The sequence below is a fragment of the Lepisosteus platostomus genome, chromosome 4 (genome assembly GCF_059453375.1).
Source record: "Lepisosteus platostomus isolate fLepPlt1 chromosome 4, fLepPlt1.hap1, whole genome shotgun sequence".
NCBI classification, from domain to species: Eukaryota; Metazoa; Chordata; class Actinopteri; order Semionotiformes; family Lepisosteidae; genus Lepisosteus; species Lepisosteus platostomus.
This window is the reverse complement of record NC_142614.1, coordinates 26,219,919-26,243,096: the sequence shown is the minus strand read 5'-3', so window position 1 is coordinate 26,243,096 and position 23,178 is coordinate 26,219,919. Positions and strand designations below refer to the sequence as shown.

At 36.5% G+C, this 23,178-nt stretch overlaps 1 protein-coding gene across 2 annotated transcripts in view; it reads right to left on the bottom strand.

Moving 5' to 3' along the window:
* psd3l (pleckstrin and Sec7 domain containing 3, like) overlaps window positions 1-23,178 on the bottom strand; it is a 241,572-nt gene that overhangs the window by 5,000 nt on the left and 213,394 nt on the right. For both annotated transcript variants that reach the window (XM_088629209.1, XM_088629210.1), the window contains 3 exons: window positions 10,404-10,561; window positions 9,154-9,298; window positions 7,381-7,524 (listed from right to left, as the gene is read on the bottom strand). In XM_088629209.1, coding sequence (XP_088485335.1) covers window positions 7,381-7,524; window positions 9,154-9,298; window positions 10,404-10,561 — 447 coding nt within the window. The remainder of the gene's footprint in view (window positions 1-7,380; window positions 7,525-9,153; window positions 9,299-10,403; window positions 10,562-23,178) is intronic.

The following is a 23,178-nucleotide window of genomic DNA, read 5'->3' as shown; positions in this document are numbered from 1 at the left end:
CTTGCTTGACAAGGGATTGGTACTGACTGGGTGATGCACAGTGTTGGATTTTGGTCAGACATAGCAATTTGAATATAGACTAAAATGTTCCTATTTTCCCAACAATTTACATAACATAATCATATGCATGATTTCATGTTTGTTTTCAGTACATACAAGCCAGTTTTATACTGTTGTACAGTTCTTGTCTCATGGACATTTTATTTAATCTGAGTCACTGAATTCTTTAGCTCATATACAGTAAAGCCACCATCGGCCTTACTATGGCATCCCTAACCAGTTTCCTCCTTGGCGGGCTTCTTAGTTTGGAGGAACAGATTTATTTTGGAATAACGTGAGCCTTTATTATTCCACACAGAGCACATTTGGTGTCTTATCAAAGCCATTCCGTACACCTTATCTAAACTAGGTTAGCTACAGAAAATTTGGTGCATTGAGATATATTTTTGTTTTCAAGGACATTTACCTTATTTCACTCATAACACAGTCCATTAAAGTTCTCACTAAAAAAATTTACTGGAATAAAATGTATAATTTGTAAATCGACAAAATGGACATGACTGGAAGGGGGTGAATACTTTCATAAGGCGTTACACATATAATGCAACTCCTGTCTGTATCTCAGAGATGACAAAGATACACTCACAGCCGAATCCATTATATACTGTACTGTATGAATTTATTACGCTGAATACAAATAATGAACATGAAAAAAAACTACAAATGGTTATATATATACTGTAAAATAGGTTCAGCACTTTTATGGTTTTTCCTGTTAACTTACACACAACAGCAATTTGCATTACCGGTTTGTGGGACTGTAGGCTTCTGCTTGCCCTCAGTCCTTATGAGGGATCTGGAAAGTATGTGTTATTGCAGTGCTTCTGCATAAGTCAGTCTAGGGAGACTGAACAAGAAATGGCAGTGCTCTTTGTTATGGTCTTGGCTGAACTGGCTCAGTGCACCGACCTTACCCCTGACTTTGACTTGTCCATGTCAGGCCACAAAAATCAAAAAAAGAAAAAAAGAATGTGTGTAAGAATAACCATCTCAGCATTTTGAAAAAAATATGACATTTGAAAGGAACCAAAAATAAACTTTTAAAATGACCTTTTTGAGGTGAAAGAAACATTAATATTTTTGTATTTTTTTAGATTTTAGATTCACACAAACAATGTATGTTTATTAAGAATTGCATCAATCATCAATAAGGTTAATTCATAAAAGCATTCACAAATCTGCTTATACTGTACTTCTATACAGTATTTGTGTTAGTGAATTAACATGAATTTATGGAAGTTGGTGAAACTATTTACCATAACATAACATCACTTTATTAGCCCTATACTATTTCCTGCATTAGGAATTCGTCTTTTCGCATACCCCAGCTTGCTCTCCATGAGACAAATAGACACACAGACACACAGACAGGGAGAGAGCCTGGAGTCAGAGCACAGGGTCAGCCATTGTACAGCGCCCCTGGAGCAGTTGGGGTTAAGGGCCTTGTTCAGGAGCCCAGTGGAGTAGGATTGCTCTGCCGGCTGTGGGATTTGAACCGGCAACCTTCCAGCCATAGGCGCAGATCCTTAGCCACAGCACCACTGCTCCACTCAAAGAAAACTCCTGGCGACAGCTGGATTTGAACACCCGACCTCCTGATTCAGTCAACTGCTCACAGAACCATGATTGCTCACAGAATTACTCATTTACTTTTGTTTGAGACTATATTTTTAAAATGCTGTTTTTTAAATAAACTCTACACAAAAAATTGAAATATCAACCACACAGAAAGCAGTACAGAAAATGAAAACAAAACAATGAAGTAGAAATAAGGAGCATGGAAACAAATGAATAAATAAGACAAAAATCAGGCTCAGTGGTCTTGGTTTACTGATCCAAAACTCATGTGAGGCCCTGTAAAGCCACTATACTATCACCAATTTAAGAATGTAAGTACATGACACGAATCTATTGATCAACCTCCAGAATCGGATCAGATCCGAACAATTTAGATAAAAGAAAATAATCCTTCAAAAGCAAATGAAAGTTTAATCTCAGTCCAAAATGTAGTTACATGACAAATACAGTCCAAAAAATATCTTACTGGAGGCCATCTGTACTGTGATTATCTGATCTGTAAGCTTCTGCTCCACTATCAGATTAAATTCCCAATATTTTTGATACTGTGGATTTAGATGTGCCAAAGACAAGTTATCTACAAAATGGCAATAGTACCATCTCAGATCATTTAATTGAAGTCAGCCATCTCCTCTGGCAGGATTTTAGCTTTATAAAGAGAACTGGGTAAATCAAGACATAACTGGCTAACCTCCAATAGCAGAGGTTAATAGGATGCTGGTTAACTTTGATATTGACATTAAGTATATTAAGAAAACAACTGCATATATAGATAACTACATAGGTATTTTTTCCTGGGATTACCCGGGCCAAGCCATGTGATAAAAAAGTCCTTAAAAATAAACTAGTTTTTCAACAAAATCCAAGTGTTTATTCACCTGGTGTTTTAGAAAGCTCATTGCAGATTTCACAATGTTACTGAAATATATACAGTGATCAAGAATAACCAGGTAAAATAAACAAAGCTAATAATTACATAGGCACATACAGTATGTAGGCAAGTTTATGTCTTCTAGATTGCTGGAGAAACAATTAAAAAGACAACAAATGCTAGGCTATAATGTCTAGTTATAAGTGTAGAACTTTAATATTAAAATTATGTAATGCACTTGTAACATTTTGCAAACGATTGTGCACGATTTTAGTCACTGTGTTACGAAAAAGATATTTTGCAACCAATCCAGAGAAGACACGTTCCTGAACTCAACAGAACATCCTATACTGGCAGATTGGAAAAAATGAATCTTTTATGCTTTTTTTTAAACAGGAAAGACTATATGAGGGGACCTGATCCCAAGTAATGGCCTAAATCATCAAGGACATTGAAAAATAATCTCAATGGATTTCCCCTGTCTCAGCAATGAAGCTTGGATCAAAGACATTAGAAGAATTTGTCTGGAAGTGCATCTAAAACTGAACATAGAGGCACAATTTCACACAAATTGTTATGAGAGTATGGAAGAAATTGCAGAGCCATGTTTTAAAAAAATGATACTTTAGCTTTTGTCCGGCTGGATGAGATCCTAGGATCAATTAACTACTAAAAGCTAGATGAGCTAGAATGGGTTGAATGCTTCAACTCATTTATTACCATGCTTACATCCATCCTATTTTTAATTGCTTCTTTAAATTCAAGGTTGTGGGGGAGCTGAAGCCTATCCCAGCAAGCAAGGAGCGCAAGGCAGGGTACACCCTGGACTGGACAATAGTCCATCGGAGGCACACAGACACATGGAGAAAGCATAAAAACTCCATGCAGATAGCACCCACAATTGAACCCAGGGCCCCAGCGCTAACCACTGCGTCACTATGGCGCCAACCACTCTTTCATTCTTAAAAAACTGGAAACAATAATAGAAATAAGACTTTAGAAGGTTTAACAGATGGCAAAAACTCCAAGACAACAAACTTCAGTTAGACCTTGAAACAAGCCATGAACAAGTGCTCATTCTCTTTCAGAGATATATGCAAACTGTATTTTATAAATCCAGGGTTAAGTAACTGAATAAATTTAAATCTTAATTTAAATTTAAATGGTGTTAAGGTTTAGAATAACAACATCCACCTGCAATATTTCAACTTAGCCACACAAAGTTCTAAGTTCCAGACAGTGCATTTTCTTCATTTTGTAAACTTAACATTTCATTTGAAATCTGAATGTTTTAACCTGAAAACTTCTAAGGGTAAGATGCATTGCACTAAATTTCAGCAACTAAAGAGAAAAAATAAAACCTAAAATATGTTGATTGCATAAATGTTCAGATCAATAAGTGTATTATTTGGTGAAAGCAACTCAGTAATTCCAGCTGCAAGTCTGGTTGGGCAAGTTTCTACCAACATTACATATCGCCTTGGTCCAATTTTTACCCTGTCTCCTTGGCATATTTCGCAATATTTCTCGAGTTGCTTGAGGATCTTTTATGAACAGTACTTTTCCTGATTCCACCCTACGCTTTGTTAAAGACAAGAATGGAGTTCTAGGTGGAACTTGCTAACAATTACTGTTGTGAGGACAATTAGACTTCTCCAGAGACTTGATGAAGGCTCAGTGACAGGGAATGGCAAGATGCGGTCGAGTTCTTCTTTCAGAGTCTCCAGTCTCAGAAGTTGTTCTGATATTTGATACCTCTCCTAGTGAATGCCTGCTGTTTCCAGTAACTGAATGTCACGCTTCCCCAGTGAAATTCAAGTAAACCAAGTAAAGAGCTCAGAAAGTCCAGCATTGTTATTTTTTGCTTTGGAATTTGAAACATCCATTGAACATCACAGAAAGGAAAGAACAGCTCTAATTCATTATCATCTCCAGCTTTTGGGATCAATAATGTTTGAATTTTTTATTTTTTCTCCCAGTCTTTCAAAGGGTTCACATGGAATACATTTTTCTACATGCTCTTATCTGGTTTGCTCATCTGGTATATGACAGTACTCGATCTTTGGTCATTTCTATTGGTTCTTGCTTTTTGGCTCTGTTCTCAGAAGTTGGCAATAGTAGAAACACCCTCTGAACACACATCGGTTTTGAGGCTTTCAGTGCATGTTTTGTCTTACTAGCAATGTGTACTCCTCCATTTAATCGCACATTCTCAATACATAGTAAGTAACCTTCCTCTGCCCCTTCCAAGTTTCTTTCAGGATGCCAGGGAGTTCGGAACAAAGGACAACAGCTCCCTGCAGTAAAGTAGCTCAAAAGGTATAAATCCCTCAGAGACTTAAGGTTATGCAAATGACATATATTATATCAAAGAGTCCCAGTCTCTGCCAGTGTTATTTACAAAACCCTGGAGTATGGTCTTGAGAATATGGCTGAAATGTTTCACCAACCCATCCGTCTTTGGATGGTACAGTATGGATTGTTACCAATGCTAATTAATATTCTATAACCATGTTTCAACAAGATTCTGCAGTATTTGACTTATGTAGGCGAGATAAAAATACCAAGAGCTTTTGCCATCTGTTTGGCTTCTATACTGTACAAAGGAAAGGTTTCTAGAACTCTGGTGACATTGACACAAAGGATACAAATAAAGCAATTACTTGAACTGTTTCTTTGCAAAGACCCTACTACATCAATTCCATAGGAACACATTCAAAGCGAACATCTATGAGAGGTAGTAGTTGTAAAAGAGTCCTTCTTGAAACACAAGTGTTTGCTGCCAGTTGACAACGTGAGCAGGTATTCAGGCAGTATTCAGGCAATACTAGTAACCTTGGCCAAAACAATCTGTCAACTAACAATCCTTGTTGAGGTTTCTTATGCCCCAAATGCCTTGACATCAATATAACGTGACTTCGCCATAGCAGTGTCTCTAGTTTCAGCACATACTGCATCTCTCGTAAAATAAACCATTCTTTGAACTAAAACTACATACTGTACAGTAGCTAAATAGCTCATGAATCAAAGCAATGTTATCACTTTAGAGAAAAACCCTCCATACCCTAAAATAAATAAAAAATGCAGTTAATTTTCAAAAAGGTTGGTTTAAACAAAATCATTAACCATGATAAAATGTTAAGCATTTTTTTAATGCAATTTTTGGACTGCGAAATGCATTACAAAAAAACTCATATAGAGCACAAGTAATTATATATTGGTAATATTATCCAGCAATTAAATAAAGCCATTGCCTACTTAGCCGTATCATTACATACTGTACTACACATTATTTTATAAAATAAACTACTGTATTTCAAAATCTAGAGAAAAAATCTTTCCACTTTAAATTGATAATTTATTAATTTATGCTAAAAGTTTTATAAGAGGGAGTTCAATTGTAACTTAGGAAATGCTGCAGTATCAAAAAAGTTTGTCTTACTAATTGTGTCCTTACTAATTAAGGATTTCAGGACAGGAAAGAATTTTAATCAGCAGAACTGCCAAACTGAATGAATGCTCACTGATCAATTTGTCAGAAAGGTCAAGGTTCCTGCTTTAAGTAAATCAGCTTCTGCAAGACTTCCATTTCATTGATTTCAGTTCCTACTAATCTTCATTAAGTTGTGTTTCCCCCTTTGTTGTATTCTGAAAGGCTCATGTCTTTTTTTCTCTTATTTATAAAAGGTATGATATTGAGAGGAACATTGGCAATTACTTAAAATAAGAGAAATATGATCAACAACACAGATCATTAACTGTAATTTCCAAAGCAGAATGTGTATTACTAGGAAATAATCTGATCTGGATTTTTTTTCTTTTTGGTGTGGTGTACTTAATATATATGCAGTTCAGAAGTAAAAGGTTGAATTGCTTGCTACACACTACAAAGAAAGTTAATTATTGGCCAGTGAAGATTTATGGTGCCACAGTGAAACAGCTCATTTGTACAGATTACCTATCAAGTTATGGGCCTTAAACCTCTGTCATACAAATTAGAGATGACTGGACTTGTTCCAAGCTGTTTGATGGATACTACAGATAAAACAAATCTGTACACAAGAAAAAAAATAACAAATAATATAGCATAACACACAGTGAGTCGTTGATTGAAAGGATGCAATTTTCTCAGAGGGCGCAATTTTTTTTTTTCAGGTAAGGGTAAACTCTATCTGCTATTATTATTAATATCGTGAGCCAGCAGGGGGCACCCTTCCCATGGACCATAATTTCCATACCAATATCCCAGTATTTTTATCAGGGATACTGTGCTGTAAAAGAAGCCATTATTTGGATGAGATATTAAACCAAGTTCCTGGAACTTGGTCATTATAAATCCCACGGCACTGTTAGCAAAAGTAGAGGTAATGGAGTAACTCTGGTAACATGGCTAAATTCTATTCTGTGCTTACTCAATAGCGTGCCACTAAAGGTCTGTCTTAACTCAGCTGCTGGGACAATTTCTCACCTCTCCACCTAATATCCATCAGTGTAGTGGAGGCTACATTTCAGTGGCAGACAAAGAAGACAAAGTGGGCCTGGTCATATTTGTGATCCTTAAGGATAAAAAGTGTTATATGGTATAATTATTTATAAAGCATTGTGGAATGTTACCCATCCTTCAGCATGGCGCATACAGCAAAAAAGCTGTATGTGAAGCTGTCAGAGCACTTCTCCTGTGATTGTCACATGAGATGTCAAAACCTATGATAATATGCCTTCTGATGTCAGAACATATCAGTATATGGAGGACAGCAAAGAAGAATGATCAATGTTTCTTCACAAGTAAAGATAATGTGAAATGAGCTGTCATTTGCAGCTATGTACTGCCTGTGTTTTGCCTTTCAGTCTGCATTTACATTAAGACGTACCTCAAACTCCAGGTAGTGCTCCTTGAGTCTGTACTCATCAATCTCCTTGGCTTTGACTTTCTTGTCTGGGGGGTATGATCTGTGCTCAGCCAGCTCAGTGGAGATGTGTTTCAGTTTGGCCTCATGGGACTTCAGCTGTTCATCCTGCAGGAGAGAGACAACTTCATTCAGCTCGAGGATATAAACACTTTGTTTTACAAGGAGATGAGAACTACTGGTCATGAAATCTCTCTTAATTTAAAGATTCTAGGAATCTTAATAGCACATTTCTAATGTACTTGTGCAATGTGTTTGTCAATAAGACAGTATGGAAATGATGGGTCACTAACTCAAGGGGTCAGAGGTTCCAGAATATGATTTTAAGATTTAACTTTGTTATAAGTTAGGTTACATCATTTTTATTCATTCCACAATGTGTTTTCTATATAGCAGCAAGAGTCTCTCGTTTCTTTATGCTTTGACCAATTCTCCTACATGCCTGTAGAAAAGGCTTGTGTGCAGATGATATGTGACACTGCAGTAACTAACTTTCTGAAAAGAAACACTGCGTATACTATCAGGTTCTAAAATAAAAATATGTAAAAATCATTATTCAGGGGCAAAATGTATTTTGTTCACAATTTTACAAATGTACCTCATAATGTAACTGCTCTGTGAACTAATTCTTGATTATACATTTGTGAGTGGCCAGAAAGCTAAAAACAAAGTGTTAATGCACACACCTGTATGAAAATTGTATTAAAGATAAAGAGGTTATGGTGATATAAACAAATGGCTTTTGACAGCAAACTGTTACAGCCATTAATCTAGTACAAAGTTCCCCAATGGTCTTTATGTTGCTAAAAATGTAATGTTTTTAAAGTATAAATCATTTGAATTACTGTACTTGTCTGATGTTGACAAAAAAAACATAACTAAGAACATTTCATAAAACAAGTTTTTTTTAAGGCAAGCAAGTAAGGAACAAAACGAGAAGACAATCTTCTCAAAACAATACTTAAAACCCCCAAAGAAATGTCTGATGCATGAAGTCTGAACTTACACTGGTCATTTATTTAAAGGTATATGTATTCATTGAAGGAATTTATATGCTATATTCCCAGATTGATCTTTTGGTGCCAGTAACCACATACAGCCAAGAGTAAATATATTTGCAGAAGTATAAAGTAAATGGAATTCCAATTCTTAAAACTGCAATAGACAAAAGTCATTTCCTTTATCTTTAGGTAATAACCTGTCCCCTATCCAATTATATCTAACTTTTTAATTATACAAAAATAATATTTGGAGCCAGTTATTTTCATGGAATCTGTGAAGGCTGTAAAAAGCTGGAATGTCTGTCTACTACCACACTAGGAAAAGTGGTCCTACAGTACTGTATGTGACAGAAAATGTTGCATTACCGCAGAGCACTTTACAAGACTTGCATATTGTCCCTTGACACTCCAGATTTCCATTTTTAACAAAGGTATGCATGCCTGTTGATGCTCAGAATACAAATTTAATTTTTGCCTTTCAATTGTATAGCACTGTTTAAATGAAAGATCTTTTTTTTCCCCAGAGTTCTTCTTTTCTGACAATACCTCAGAGGTGAATCCTACTTTTTACATTTTCAAAGCACGAAGCAATGAATTTAGATGAGATACCAGCTTGTATAACCAATCAATACTTTATTAGTTCTCCGGGTGTGCGGCATGAGAGTGCTGGAAGGAATTGAACTGCAACACGAATCACTGTCGAGAAGACATCAAAAACAGGACTAGAGTATCTTACATGTGACATTCTCGTTGTGGTTGCAGGTAGAAGAGGACGGCTGAACTTTTTCTGGGAACCAATTGCAGCTGGAAATGAGGGTGCAGAGAACAAGGCTGCTACTGAATTAATCTTTCTGATCCAAGATTCCATTTCTTCTGGGCTCCTAGGAGTGAAGGGTAGAAAGACAGTGGAGTTGAAAAGCTCAATATTTCAGATAATCACTGGTATAAGAAAAGTATACTCTTCATTAAGAATGATTCTTATAGTTGCTGCAGTAGTATTATTTCAATACATGACTTCAACAGTGTAAAACTGAGTGCTACATTTTCATTATTTTTCCACAAACTGTAGTAAGTAATAAATGAAAGAAGTCAGCAGGAGGTATGGTCGCGCAGTTTTTAGCCTCACAGCTCTGGGGACCTGGGTTCAATTCCAGACCTGGGATGCGGTATATGAATCTGTATGTGCTCCCCGTGTTTGTGTGGGTTTTATCCATGTGCTCCAGTTTCCTCCCACAGTTCAAAAACATACTGGCAGGTTAACTGGTGTGTGTGACAACTGGCCCTGGTGTGAGTGGGTGCATGTCTCTGTCTGTCTGTGTGTCATCCCTGCGATGGACTGGCGTCCCATCCAGGATGTACCCTGCCTTGCGCTCACTGCTTGCCAGGATAGGGTCCGACTGCCCCGCAATCTTGAATTGGAAGGAGCGGTTAGAAAATGGATTGATGGATTAAAGAACTATAGGATTAGATCTATACATCTTGCATTCAAAGAAAAAAATAGCTCATACAGTGAATCGACGTTGACAGAAAAGGAATACAGTCCCCAGAGCTTGAACCTCTTTCCATTTGGATTAAAGTCACAAAGCTAAATTAGTAGGAAGTGCCAAGAGACAAGAGATGGAAAGATACTTTTCAGAAAATACATATTAAAAAATGTTAATTAAAAATCAGGGCATAGCAGTGACTGCACTGCATCTTCAGGAGAAAGGCAGTGCTGTGACTCTTCACTCCTAATTCAGTTGTGGAAAATGATATCTCAAGAGAGCTGTTTCATTGCTAAGCACTTTTATTACTTATTCGTTGAGTACCACAAAAAACATTATGGAATAACAATGGGAGCCTGACATGGCTAATGGTGGTGATAAATGTGTTTTCGTTTTATTTTAACCAGAGCATGAAATTAGATTTCTTCAAGCAAAGTTCCTTAATCTCGCCATACACATGCACAGCAGTAGTAAATTGGCCATGAGCTAACAGTACACTTACTGTGCTTGGAAGAGGAAGACTCTCCAATCAGCCGTTTTGAGCTTCAGCACATTGGGTCTCTTCTCGTAGTCAGTTGCTTTGATGGCCAGTGCGTGATGCACACTGATGGCGTTCTTAAGGTCTTCATCTGATAAGGCTTTTTCTGGTTTATACTCACCCTATGTAGAACAAAACAAAAAATCAATCAGTCACCCTCTCAACCAATAGGTCTTTACTTGTTAATTTATTTGACAGTTTCATCTACATGAGCTGCTAATTTGTAGTGACTGTAATAAGCTGATCTTATCCTTTTTATTTCATTCTTTATATTTCTCTTGTATAAAAAGGAATCAATGTTTCATGACTACAACAGGTTCTTCAATCTGTAGGGATTTTATAGTCTCAGAGTCTGTAGTCAGGTGAGGTCAGGCTCATTGCATTGTGTGTTCTCACTCCAGCATGGCATTTTGATGTGAATACTGATTCAGATATTCCAAATATCCATTCAACAGAAAAATCAACATCACCTAAAGAGAGCTTTTCTGGTCTGTTAAAACTGAAGTGGAAAAGCAATTCTACCAGTATGACATGGTTTATCAGTTTCAGAGAGGCTCAGGTAATAGAGGTAGTCTAATAATAATTCATGCAAAAAGTCAGGCATCAAGGCAGTAGGAGGTTTGTGCTGAATCTGAGTGATTGATATTAATCTAACCTGTAGCTTGTATTAGGGTGTCATTATTGTCATTATTTATTGGTTAACACCATGAATGCAGAATCTACTTGTAATGAATATTCTTTGTTAATGACAGACCAACATCTGTTAACAGATGCTTACATCTTTCATTGCCTTTGACAGACCTGACCTGACATGAAACAGTCAGCTTTTCAAGATTTGGACGGCAGCTCCTGCCATTTTCCCCAAACACCTTTCAGCATTATTTAGACAAAAACCATCAACCATGAGTGATATAATTAAATAGAACAGACTGTACACTGCTCAGCATCAACATTTACTTCACTACTCACCTTGGATCGATGGGATAAAACAGCTGTACGCTACTTATCCCAAGTCTCCTGTCCTTAGTGACCTACTTTCCGAAAGGTATTTTCTGTAGTAGTGATAAATTAGCCTTGTAATAGTACTGGTACTTTACATTCCTCTACATTTATGACATACTATAAGCTGTGCAGTGGATGCTAAATATACAGTAGCTGAATATGTGAACATAATTCCCACACTACCTTTGACTGTAAGGTAGCAGAGGAAAAATACTAGTAAAAATGGCAGCATAAAATAGGTAACATTTAGATTAAGTAAACTGCTTTAGATAAACACTAAGAACAAAATAAGTCTAAATACTGTACAGTGCTCAGTGATACAGGGAGATAAAGAGATATTACAGGCAGTTAGCGACCTATGGGAATAACAAAAATGGAAGGAACATGAAGGGATATTTTTCTATTTTGAAAGAGAAAGAAAAGTTTGATTTACAAAAACATCATGACACAAGACTCAAATCCGGTCCGAATCACAAACTGTAACCGCATGTTTTTTTTCTTACAAATAAAATCCTGAAATGAAAGTCTAGCTGAACACATTTCTAGAATAAGTTAAAGCTCTTCAACTAGGATAAAGTCAAGATCAATGGGTCTCCAAATGCTTGTAGAGGAGATCAAGTAACTAGGGTTACCAAACACTGCAGTTCCTACTACCGAACATCCTAATTTTTATTTTCTGATATCCACACCCTTGCTGGTTTTCCATTCCATCTCACCTTAATTAGATGATTGAAACCTTTCTTGATCTAAGAAGTTGCTTAAAATGGTGAGGTCCCCGGTTTCTTTCCAACTAAGCAGACACCAAAAAGAGTTTGATTCTCCAGAACTACAGTAGCTTCACAGTCCATCTGCTAACGCAGTCTTTGAATCAAAGAGCACAGCTTGTGAGGGAAAACATGGCAACATTGGAGACCTGGACCGCCCAGATGACTATCCTGCAAATCGTTTCTAAACTAGATAATCTCTTAGGTGTGCAATGGTCACAAAAAAGAGCCTGTAAAACACATGCAGCTAAGTGGGAAAACCTGAAGGGTAAAAGCAATCAAGATAAAATATTTGTATACTGGATAACAACAACTTGACTAGATTCCTGAGTAAAACACCCCTTATGTGGTTTCAAGCTGGGGTACTGACATGTATTCATTGACAGTGTCCAAAAAAAATACATGACTTCTTCTTCTTACTATTATTATTTTTATTATTATTAAAGACAACCGGGTGGATGTAATAATTGACAAACATCCAGAGATAGAATAAGACAATTTAAAGTGAGCATTCGTGACAAAGGACCTCTAGAAATAGCAAAATGTGAAGAACAACTATGCAGTGATTGAGAATTAAGTATACACAAATAATCCAAAACTGACCACAGGTACTTGTAGCTTCACTTAAGCTGGTCAAATATATTCTCTGCATCGAAAGAACAGCACAGGTGGAGACAGAGTCTGTAATCAAGGTCTACAGCAGTGGCTCCCAGTTCTGGTCCTGGTGACCCAAATACCTGCTGGTTTTCATTCCATCCCACCCTCATTAGATAACTGAAGCCTTCCTTGATCTAAGAAGTTTCTTCAAATGAATCTTTACATTCTGTTTCTAGTCACAAGTTTGGGTTTTAATTTTACTTACAAAATGCAAAGGTTACAGCTCAAACATGTTGAAGAGCTGGGAACAAGCAGATCAAATTAATCTTATTGATATGAAGTCAATAACGGGTTTGTATATCTGAGGGCTCGGCAAGAAGAAAAACCAACAGGTGTGTGGGTCGCCGCGGTGACGTTTTGGGACCACTGGTACACAGAGAAGACAGCAAACATTATTTGAGGCCAGAATCTCCTTAACAAAGCTTGTCTGATCATGGTGAAGAAATTTGGTCATATAGACACCTCCCACCTTAGTACGAGGTTTGGTGTTCCGGCAAATCAGTAAGATGGGCCAATAACTCTCACAAAGTGTGGAATCTTTATTTTTATTTTAATAATAGGGATATAGTGGCAGTATCATTATCTATCTAAATGAACCTTCTTCAAAGGCCGTATGTGTCACATCAAGCAGAGCTGTGGTGAAACATCAGTTCAGTTTCACTAGAAATGTAATCGGTGCCAGGGGGTTTAACCCTTATCATACCATGAAATACCTTTTAGTTACGGAAAAAAATAGCTGCTTTCAGCACAGCTGCCTCTGCAGGTGAAAGACTGAGTAAATGAAGCCAGTGAAGAAACCTTCTACATTCTCAAGATCAAATTACATGTCCAAACAGTATAATTTAAACTGAAACATGAAATATGGAGTTTACAGGTAATTCCAGGAGTGATTACTTCTGTGCTGATCTACTGGCAGGAATACCTGCTGTACTGTATGTTCATCACTGCAGAGTCTCAAAGCTAGAAAGTGGCTGACTCGGAGTGATGTCTAAGCAATGAATTCTTTTCTAATAAGCATGCTCAAAAGAGCCAAACTGATGTTCAATTCCGCAATATTGCCCATCCATACAATTCTGTGGCCAATATTGTAGAAATAATGAAGCCATTGTGTCCATAAAATATGGGGGTTATCAAGCACCGTTAAAAGAAATTCCACCAAATCCTCAAATTACTACATCTTGCAGTAGTTGTGCAGAATTAAAACAAAGTTTTAATCTAAAGTTGTGCAGCGTGTTGGGAGACACACACGTTTTGCCTCATCTGTTAACAATGTCTGATTATTCTGGAGCTGTATGAAAGTTTAAAATTAATTAGTTCAACCACATTCCTGCCATTAATCTCTTAAATGAAGAAGGCTGGTCTACCTCCAACTATGCCAATGTTCAAACACTTCAGATACTGTACCTTAGTGTTGAGACTTACTCTTTCTTCATTACATGTCATCATGGTAAATAAATTGAATAATTCTAATATCTTTTTAAAAAGGCAAATGCTGACTTGAACTGACAGACTCTTTTCCCTAATTCTCTTCTAACTAATTCATCTCTATAATAAAAATGATTGTTCTCACACATCAATATTTTAAATTCAATTCCGCCCCTTTCTCCCTCATTAGGGTATTGGGATTGCATTCCGGAGGGCAATGAGCGAAGGACTGCAAAAATGTATTACAGTAATTTTTTAAAACATTTTAAATGATATAAGAATTACATTCAAGTACATTCAGAATGATCTGATTGATTAGGAACTGAACCACATCATAATGAAAATTAGCTAGAGCAAATCATCAACAATTAAATTATTATTTCACTTCTTCAGTAGGTGAAAGTTTGTTTTCTAAAGATGACAATGTGCAGAAATGTTCATTTGAAAGAACTTGATTGTAGGGTTACTGCTGCCATCTCGCATCACTTTTAAATCATCAGTAACTACAAAGGTACAGTATGTGGAACTGAAAATATGACTCTGATATTACATCATTAATCACAGAGTTGTTTTATGCAGTATTAGTTAACAATACCTTTCATTATATTATTAAATTAGGTCCTGCAGAATTAACTGGGTATTACTGTATATTTTACCTGCAGGGAATGCTGCAAAGCTCAGTTGAAACATGAATATACTATACAGATGCAGCCATTCAAAATGCGCGGTAAAAACCCGCGGTACGGTAACCTACCCACAAGCCACCGCGGGGCACCGAAGGGTACCGCAGGGCAAGTGATTGGCTGGCCAAAATGACCGACAGGGGCACTCGTGGTGCATTGGTTGGTAGTGCAAAGATTTAATCATTTAATGTCTTTACTGTGCACATTTTAATCCGCTTAGTTTTGAATATTTATATGGATTTTACCACTAAAGGGAAATTTTAGTAGCTGAGCATAAAAAGAAGAGGAGCATAACGCATCTGAAGGTCATAAACGATATTAATTTAGGAACATAAACATTACTGTATGTATGTAAACTGTACTGTGTATGGCTGGTCTTGGTAGTTTAAAGAAAAAATACACACCAGTCTTCCATTTCTCCCTAAACATTTTAAGCATGAAAGTTTTATGAAACGGTACCCAAATATGCGATTGCTGTATAGAATGAATTTTAATTTAAAAAAATTATTTAACACGAACATTAAGCTGTTTACATCTTCCGCCTGAGAACAGTCACCCGTTGCTACCCAACGCAGAATGGTGATTGGCTGACACCATCTGACACCCCTCTGATTGGAGAAAAAAGACGTGCTGGTTTGCTATACATACAGTACTGTACCAGGAAGAGGATTTCTTTCTATTCAAAACGTGTATTTTAAAAGTTTAAGAAGTAAAAACCTTACAGCGTACACAGATTTCTAAACTGATCAGGATCGTTATCTTTGTCTTATGCATAATAATGTTCACCGCTCTGTCCAGCAAATTAATAATAAACTTTATTTTATATAGCTTTTTAAACGAATAAGTAATTAGATTGCTCATAAACCTAATCACTTGCTTTTTCTTTTTATTTAGGCTCAGATTTCAACTATAGATCGTATTATTAATAACCATAATAACAACCAACCAACAAAAACAACCATATAAACATAATACCAACCAAAAACATAGATAACAACCACAATACAAAATCAAATAATCAAACCATTTTACTCTCGCAAAGTCCTCCAATTATCATAATCCCGCCCCTTATGCAAAACCAAACCTTCCTCCCATCCCAGTTTATCCTGTTTATCATTTTCAACATCCACCTCAATTTTCAACATAAAGCATTACACAAAATCAATACCTCAACACTCCATACTCAACAACGATAATTCACAAACAGCCAGAACATGTAACTCCACATTCCCAAACATACCTAATTTCCATAGCCCCGCCCCTTATGCAAAACCAACATCCCTCCCCTGTTCTCTCTCTCCTCTGGCGGTTGTAATTCTTTTTATTTTCAAATAAATTTTAGCAAAGTCATGTATTTTAAAAATCTTAAGATTTTTATATTTATGTCTTTATTTAGTGGTTTCATTAGTGACAAAGGCTAAACTTTCTTGGAAAAATGTCTTTTATGTAAACCATGTTTGCTATTAATTCATTCAGGGCTAAAATATGTTCATTGTCTTCTAATGAAAGAAGGGTTCCTTTCGACGTAGTCGGGAGCCTAGCCTTTAACTAGTAAGTACTGTATTTACTGGGTTTTTGAGGGGGGGGGGGGTGTCTTTCGCTGGAAATCTCGCCTCCTACTTTGAAAATACCCGTGAAACCGGTTCAATTCGTCACAGCGAGCACTCCTGCAGAGAGTTGGGTTGTACTTGCAGTGTATACAGTACACGCGTTATGCTCTTCGTTAATGTCTGTGAAGTTTTATTTAATCTCTGAGCCATACTGATTCTTCTGGAAGCCAGTTTCCGCCAGGGAGTAAAAAAAAAAACACACTATGGTATTCTCTCCAATGCAGTGCAGTTAAAAACATACCTCTGATGCTGCTCCTAAATGAATATCGTTTATGACCATCAGAAGCTTTATGCTCCTTTTCTTTTTTCCAGTGGATTGAACAGGGAGAGGCATTTCATGATGTACTTTTCACTGATGAAACAACAGTGGCTCTGGAACAGTTTTTAACCAAGTCGTTTTATAAAAAGGGGAGATATGTACACGTTACTGAAGCTAAAAGTTTAGCCTTTGTCACTAATGTAAACACTAAATAAAGACATATAGAAATCGCTACGTTACAGACTGTATATGGCTTGTATTGGTAGTTTAAAGAAAAAATACACACCAGTATTCCACTTTCTCCCTAAACATTTTAAGCATCAGAGTCTTACATGTGGTTATTTCGAAAACGTTTGTACGTGCTCCTTCTTACCATGTTACTGTTTACTGTTACTGACCATATTAAGTTTAAGTGCCTGTGGGCACTTTTCCTGTCCGTGGGGGGTGGACCGTCTTTCATTAGAAGGTTAGTCTGTTCTACTCTGAGAATGTAGAGGGGGTGGAAAGTGCCCGCGGTCATTTAATTAGTATTAAAATCTTAGTTATCTTTCTAGTTCACAGGTTTGCAAGCATAATTTAATTTTGAAAGCCACTGAGACATCAGGTACTACTGTTGTATTTATGAAAAAGAAACAAAACAAAAAACATACTAACAACTGTGCCATCCTACTCCTTAGTTAATACATTGTATTATTCATAAACAGTTAACATTGTTAGCAAAATATTTTGAATTATATTTAACCCTATTTTTTCTTTAGTTTTGTATTTAACTTATTATATGATAGTCAGACTTAATGTATATTAATGTATATTTGAACAATGAAAATATATTTTTACAAGATTTTACATTAAGCACTTAAAATTAATATGGTTAATAATAGTAAACTGTAACATGCTGTAACAAGATCGGTTAAACTGCGAAGAAAATCCTTTCAAAGAAAATGTTTCAGGTGTGAAGAACATAGATCTCCAATGCAGGGTGTTCCCACACACCCTGCCCCCACTACCATTAGAATATACACAAACATTTTAGCGTTTCATTCTGAGCAGAAGACCCTCACACCTGAAGAGTGCTGGCTGTGACGAATTAAACCGGTTTTACAGGTTTCAATCACAGACCATGTGACATGGGACTCAGTAAAGTAACACACAGCGCCACTGGATTTGATAATACTGTACCTAACCAAAATCCGCAATATGGAAACAGAACCTGTGTAATTGTTGATAGATGATGTACTCGTAACATTTTTTCAAGACGAACTGCAACATTTAAAAAATAACTTGTATGTACTTGATATCTCTAATCAATCCACGGGTTCCAGCACAAAACGAAACTAAAACGCATACCGTTTGGCGCTTCTTATTAGTTGCTCAAAAGTAATTTGACCGTATGAAATGCATAATATAAACCTAGAAACATATACGTGAGCAGTACTTAAGCACTGTAGTATCGGTGTTAAGACATACCTCTCAAATACTGTAAATCAAGTTAAAAATATCTCAAGACCGATTCTGGTCGTAATGAAACCATGTTTCGTGTATGTTTTCTTTTTCATCTTGAAATAACTCATTTCTAAATACCTTTTTCACTGTTAACATCTTGTAGCAACTTTGCGACAAAATATACACTCTGACAGTTCATCCTGCTACCAACATTAAATAAAACAAATCTTAAGATTTCTATATTTATGTCTTTATTTAGTGGTTTCATTCGAAGCTTACAATGTTTAGGGAGAAATGGAATACTGGTGTGTATTTTTTTCTTTAAAGTACCGAGACCAGCCATATACTGTATGTTTATGTTAAGATTTCCCTTCAGTGGTAAAATTAGATATGAATATTCAATACTTAAACGGGCACAGTTAAGACATTAAATATACAGATACATATTGTATACAGTACAGTTTGCATACGGTAATATGTTTATGTTACGCGATTAAAAAATAAATAAATAAAACTGAAAGGTCCAGCACCAGCTGGATTCGAACACACAACCTGCCAGTTGGTAGTCACGCACCTAGACCAGTAGGCTACAAGACAGCTCGCATAAGCAGGCAGGCGAAACAGCCCTACACAGCCCTGCCGCAGTACACGGATATAATCATACCGTTATTAAATTCTTGAGATACACGATTCCATATTATATTCCCTTTTAATCAAATTCTAAAAGTATGCTTGTTGACTCCGGTATCACGTTAGTTAAAGACTTCGAAGCTTACAATGTTTAGGGAGAAATGGAATACTGGTGTGTATTTTTTTCTTTTCATGATAGGTGTCGCATTTTAAATCATTTTCGTAGTTAGAAACTATGAAACGCCCTGTTAAAAGCAAGGAAGTTTTTATGCCCGTTGAAGTAAAACAAAATGCCTGACAAAGTATGGCTTGGACAGATTCCAAGTGCTTGTACAAATGTGCTAAAGAAATTATACTTTGAGTATACAGCTTGTCCAAAGTCATCCATTATTAATACTATTAGTAATATCTTCAGTAAAGGCTTTGATGCATAAATATTTCTGATAAAGGTAGGTTGTGTACTTTTGTCCAACTGAGCAATCTTGCTTTCATAAAATATACCAACATTTGAATGACTGATGATTAACATGCTGTAATACACAGTTCAAAATTAAAGGCTCGAATGCTGTACATGAGAGGTTAAGCTCCCCCTGGCGGTTTTACAAGGCGACGCCGGATAGTTAGTCACGTGACACACGTGATACCGCGTGATACCCCGGTGGGCGTGTCGCGGTATGCCGCGAAATACCTCACCCATTTTGAATGGCTGCATCTGTATGCACACAAACAGAGACTACCAGAAGGCAAGAAATTAAATTTCAGTGTTTTTCAGTATTTTCATGGATTCTTCTGTTGGCAGTTGTGGCTTTTGAGCTTTTTAGGAATTACTGGGGAATTTTAGTTTGTATCTGTAACCTGGACAAGCTTGGAGGTGATAAAAATCAGATTTTGGATTTTTGCCAATTCATAACATTTCCAGCATTTATCAGATTATTTACTTATTTACTTATTCATGTTAAATCACTGCCTTGTACAGACATTTACTGAAGGAAATATTCTAAGAAGATGATGAATGAAGTTATACTGTACATAGAACCTACCTATTGATACATTTTTTTACAATGCAGACTATAACAAACACCAGTACCTTCCATTATGGGAATGGTGTCCATATTTTATAGGGTTAAATTTATTACACTACAATACTTAAGACTAAACAATAAATATTTCTGGCATAATTTTTTCACTTAATGTTACAAGCTTTTTAAAACGGTCACAAAACTGTAAGATACATCTGTTGCGTACAGATCTCTCTCCTTGTTACAGCATGTAATTAAACATGACTTTTTAGAGAGTCTTCATTGCGGTACATCACCTAAGAATATATGGGTGGTTTGCTAAGAAACAATGGATGGAAAATCTCTAAAACACTGTGAAGGATTATAGCTCCAAAACTGAGCTTCAAGCACAGATTACAGAGGATCAAATATTATGATAAGATTTCAAAAACAACACTTGTGTTTATACATTATATAGAAAACAATAGACGTGACATCTTGCTGTATCTTTGCACTTCACAGTGCAAAAGCAGGGAATTCAAATGTAAAATAGCACAGAAAATAAAGAAAACACTTTGTGCCTAAAAGGTGAAGGCAAAAAACTGAAAGGCTCACAACTAGTCTTGTTAAAAAAAAAGTGCAGGCAGTACTGCTGTCAATGGCTGAAATGGTAAATACAATTAAGCACTTTGCTTTTTATCTTCACTTTCTTTGCTTTATAATCATAATTTAAATTAAAATCAGCCAAGCTATTTGCATAGCTTCAGTTACCATATTTGACAACTGATTAAATGTTCCCATCAGCTTTCAAGTCCATGTGATTATAAATAATTTAAAAAACAGTTATATTTCACAATGCAGAAATTCCTCGAGCAAAAAGAATATCAACAAGTTGATCATTGACAGCACTCTATTTAAACCTTCAACATTTTAAAAGAGACAGCCCATTAGCAAACCCAGACAGACTGCAGGAATTTTAATCAAGTTATATGGAAAATTTAGTGAAAAGAAAAACAAATATCAATTTATATTAAGCCAGGCCGCCATTTTAAAACAAATTAAATTTAAATAATGAGGGGAACATATTTTGTATTTGCTTATCTATCTGTAACCAACCTTATGCATTTATTAATTCACTGATTGAACTTACAGTATACTTGAGTAATTGTCCTTGTATGTCTAAATTTAGCACTGGCAATTATCTGGAATTATTAGTGATTTTGGAATCTCACAGTTGAGATTCATATGCTCACACGCAGTAGAAGTGCCGTCAAAGCCCCCCATTCTACCCTACCTGCTTGGCAAGACACAGTCACAGTCATTTAGTGATGTGACCCAGGCTTGAACCCACGAAGTCTGGATTTACTAGACTCTAGGCTTGAACTGTATTCACCACATTCATTGCCCAGTATCTTCAAGCAAATCTATTACAAGTAAGAATCATTTTTTTATTTGCTTTGGTATCTTATAATTTCAAATTCCAATTGTGTTTACATCCATGTGCTCTACATGTACTCAGAAACTGGTTTTTGTGCTGATAATTTTGTATTCTCTTCATAAGATACAGGAGGCTACTTCTCTTAATGGTACAATAATCTAGTTAATTAGAATTACACACTATTGTCCCTATTGCCACCATCATTCTAGACAGAACTGAACATAAACAACCAAAGCGATACAAATATAAACTGTACCCCATTCTTGTGCCTGTTTGGTATAAAGTGCATTTGAGGTTTCATGTGCTGTCATGCATTCTTTAAGTAATTCAATTTCCAGCCCAGTTCTGTCAGAATGCAACATAAATCATTTCCCATGTCATGAAAAGATGGCATGGGGGTTGTATTTCACTCTTATTTTGCATTTGATTTATCATTAAATCATTCTGTGCTGGTCTTCAGAAAATGGGAGGTACTGTAGTAAAAGATGACAAAACTGGGCAATAAACATAGAGCTGAATTTTATATGGTACAGTATAAGGACCGTGTCAAAAACAGTGCATATTTTTACACACATTTGTAAAAACTGCTATTGTTTATTGCAATACTGTTAAACATTTTATTTTGTGAATTATTCAAAAAGGCAGTACAATTATTTATTCCTATTTAAATTTCATTTACGTTTTACACTATAGCTGAAGTCAGTTCAATGTTCCCTGCTGTAAGAAGACAATCCTTACACTTTTATGAAGCAGTCAAAGGCCTGCTATCATAACTGAATATAATAAACAAAAGTCAGTCAACACATTTAATGGCTATCGTAATGGCTCCACCCCCTCCTAATTATAATCCTTAAGTGCTCCCCCTTCAAGCCAACTGGATGTACTCCTCACCCCTGCCTTCTCCATTTTACAAAGCCCATTTCTCTGATCTCATGCCTCTCTGGTGGAACTAATTACCTACAGAGATCAGAACGGCTCAGTCCCTGTCCACCATCCGGCTACTCATCAAGACACAGCAGTGAACGTATTTCCATCATTAATTGCCCTTAACTGTGCATTTCACAGCCACTGCTACCACCCACTATTTCTGGTTCCCACATGCTCCAGTAAGGCTACACTGCACTAGGAATCTGACAACATCCTTATTTGTTGCTCTACGTGCACTGTGCTTGCACTATACAGTACTTGTATTATATACCATACAGTATATGCAGTTACCTGCACTGTAATGCACAATGTTACATTATCCCTCACTCTAGACTTGAACCGTATTCACCACATTCATTGCCCGGTATCTTCAAGCCAATGTATTACAAGTTAGCATCATTTTTTTATTTGCTTTGCTTAATTATAATTCCAATTTTGTTCACATCCATCCATTTTCTAACTGCTTCTTCCAATTCAGGGCCTCAGGGGGAGCCACACCCACCCTGGCAAGCAACGGGCGCTAGGTAGGATACAACCTTGACAGGACTCCAGGCCATCACAGCGCAGACACAGATTCATAAACGCACGCACACACACACACACTGAGGGAGAATTTTCCCAGAAGCCAATTAACCTTCCAGCATGTCTTTGGACGGTGGGACAAAACTGGAGCACCAGAGGGAAACCCATGTAAACACAGGGGAACATACAAACTTCACACTGATAGCACCTCAGGAACCAAACCTAGGGCCCCAGTTCAGCAAAGCAGCAATGCTAACCACTTCCGCCCATTTTGTTAACACACCTATTACATTGTAATTGCTGCCTTTGTGACTCAATTAATAGCTTAAATGAAACCTATTGTAAAACCTGTCTCTTGGAAACTGTTTCTACATCCCTACT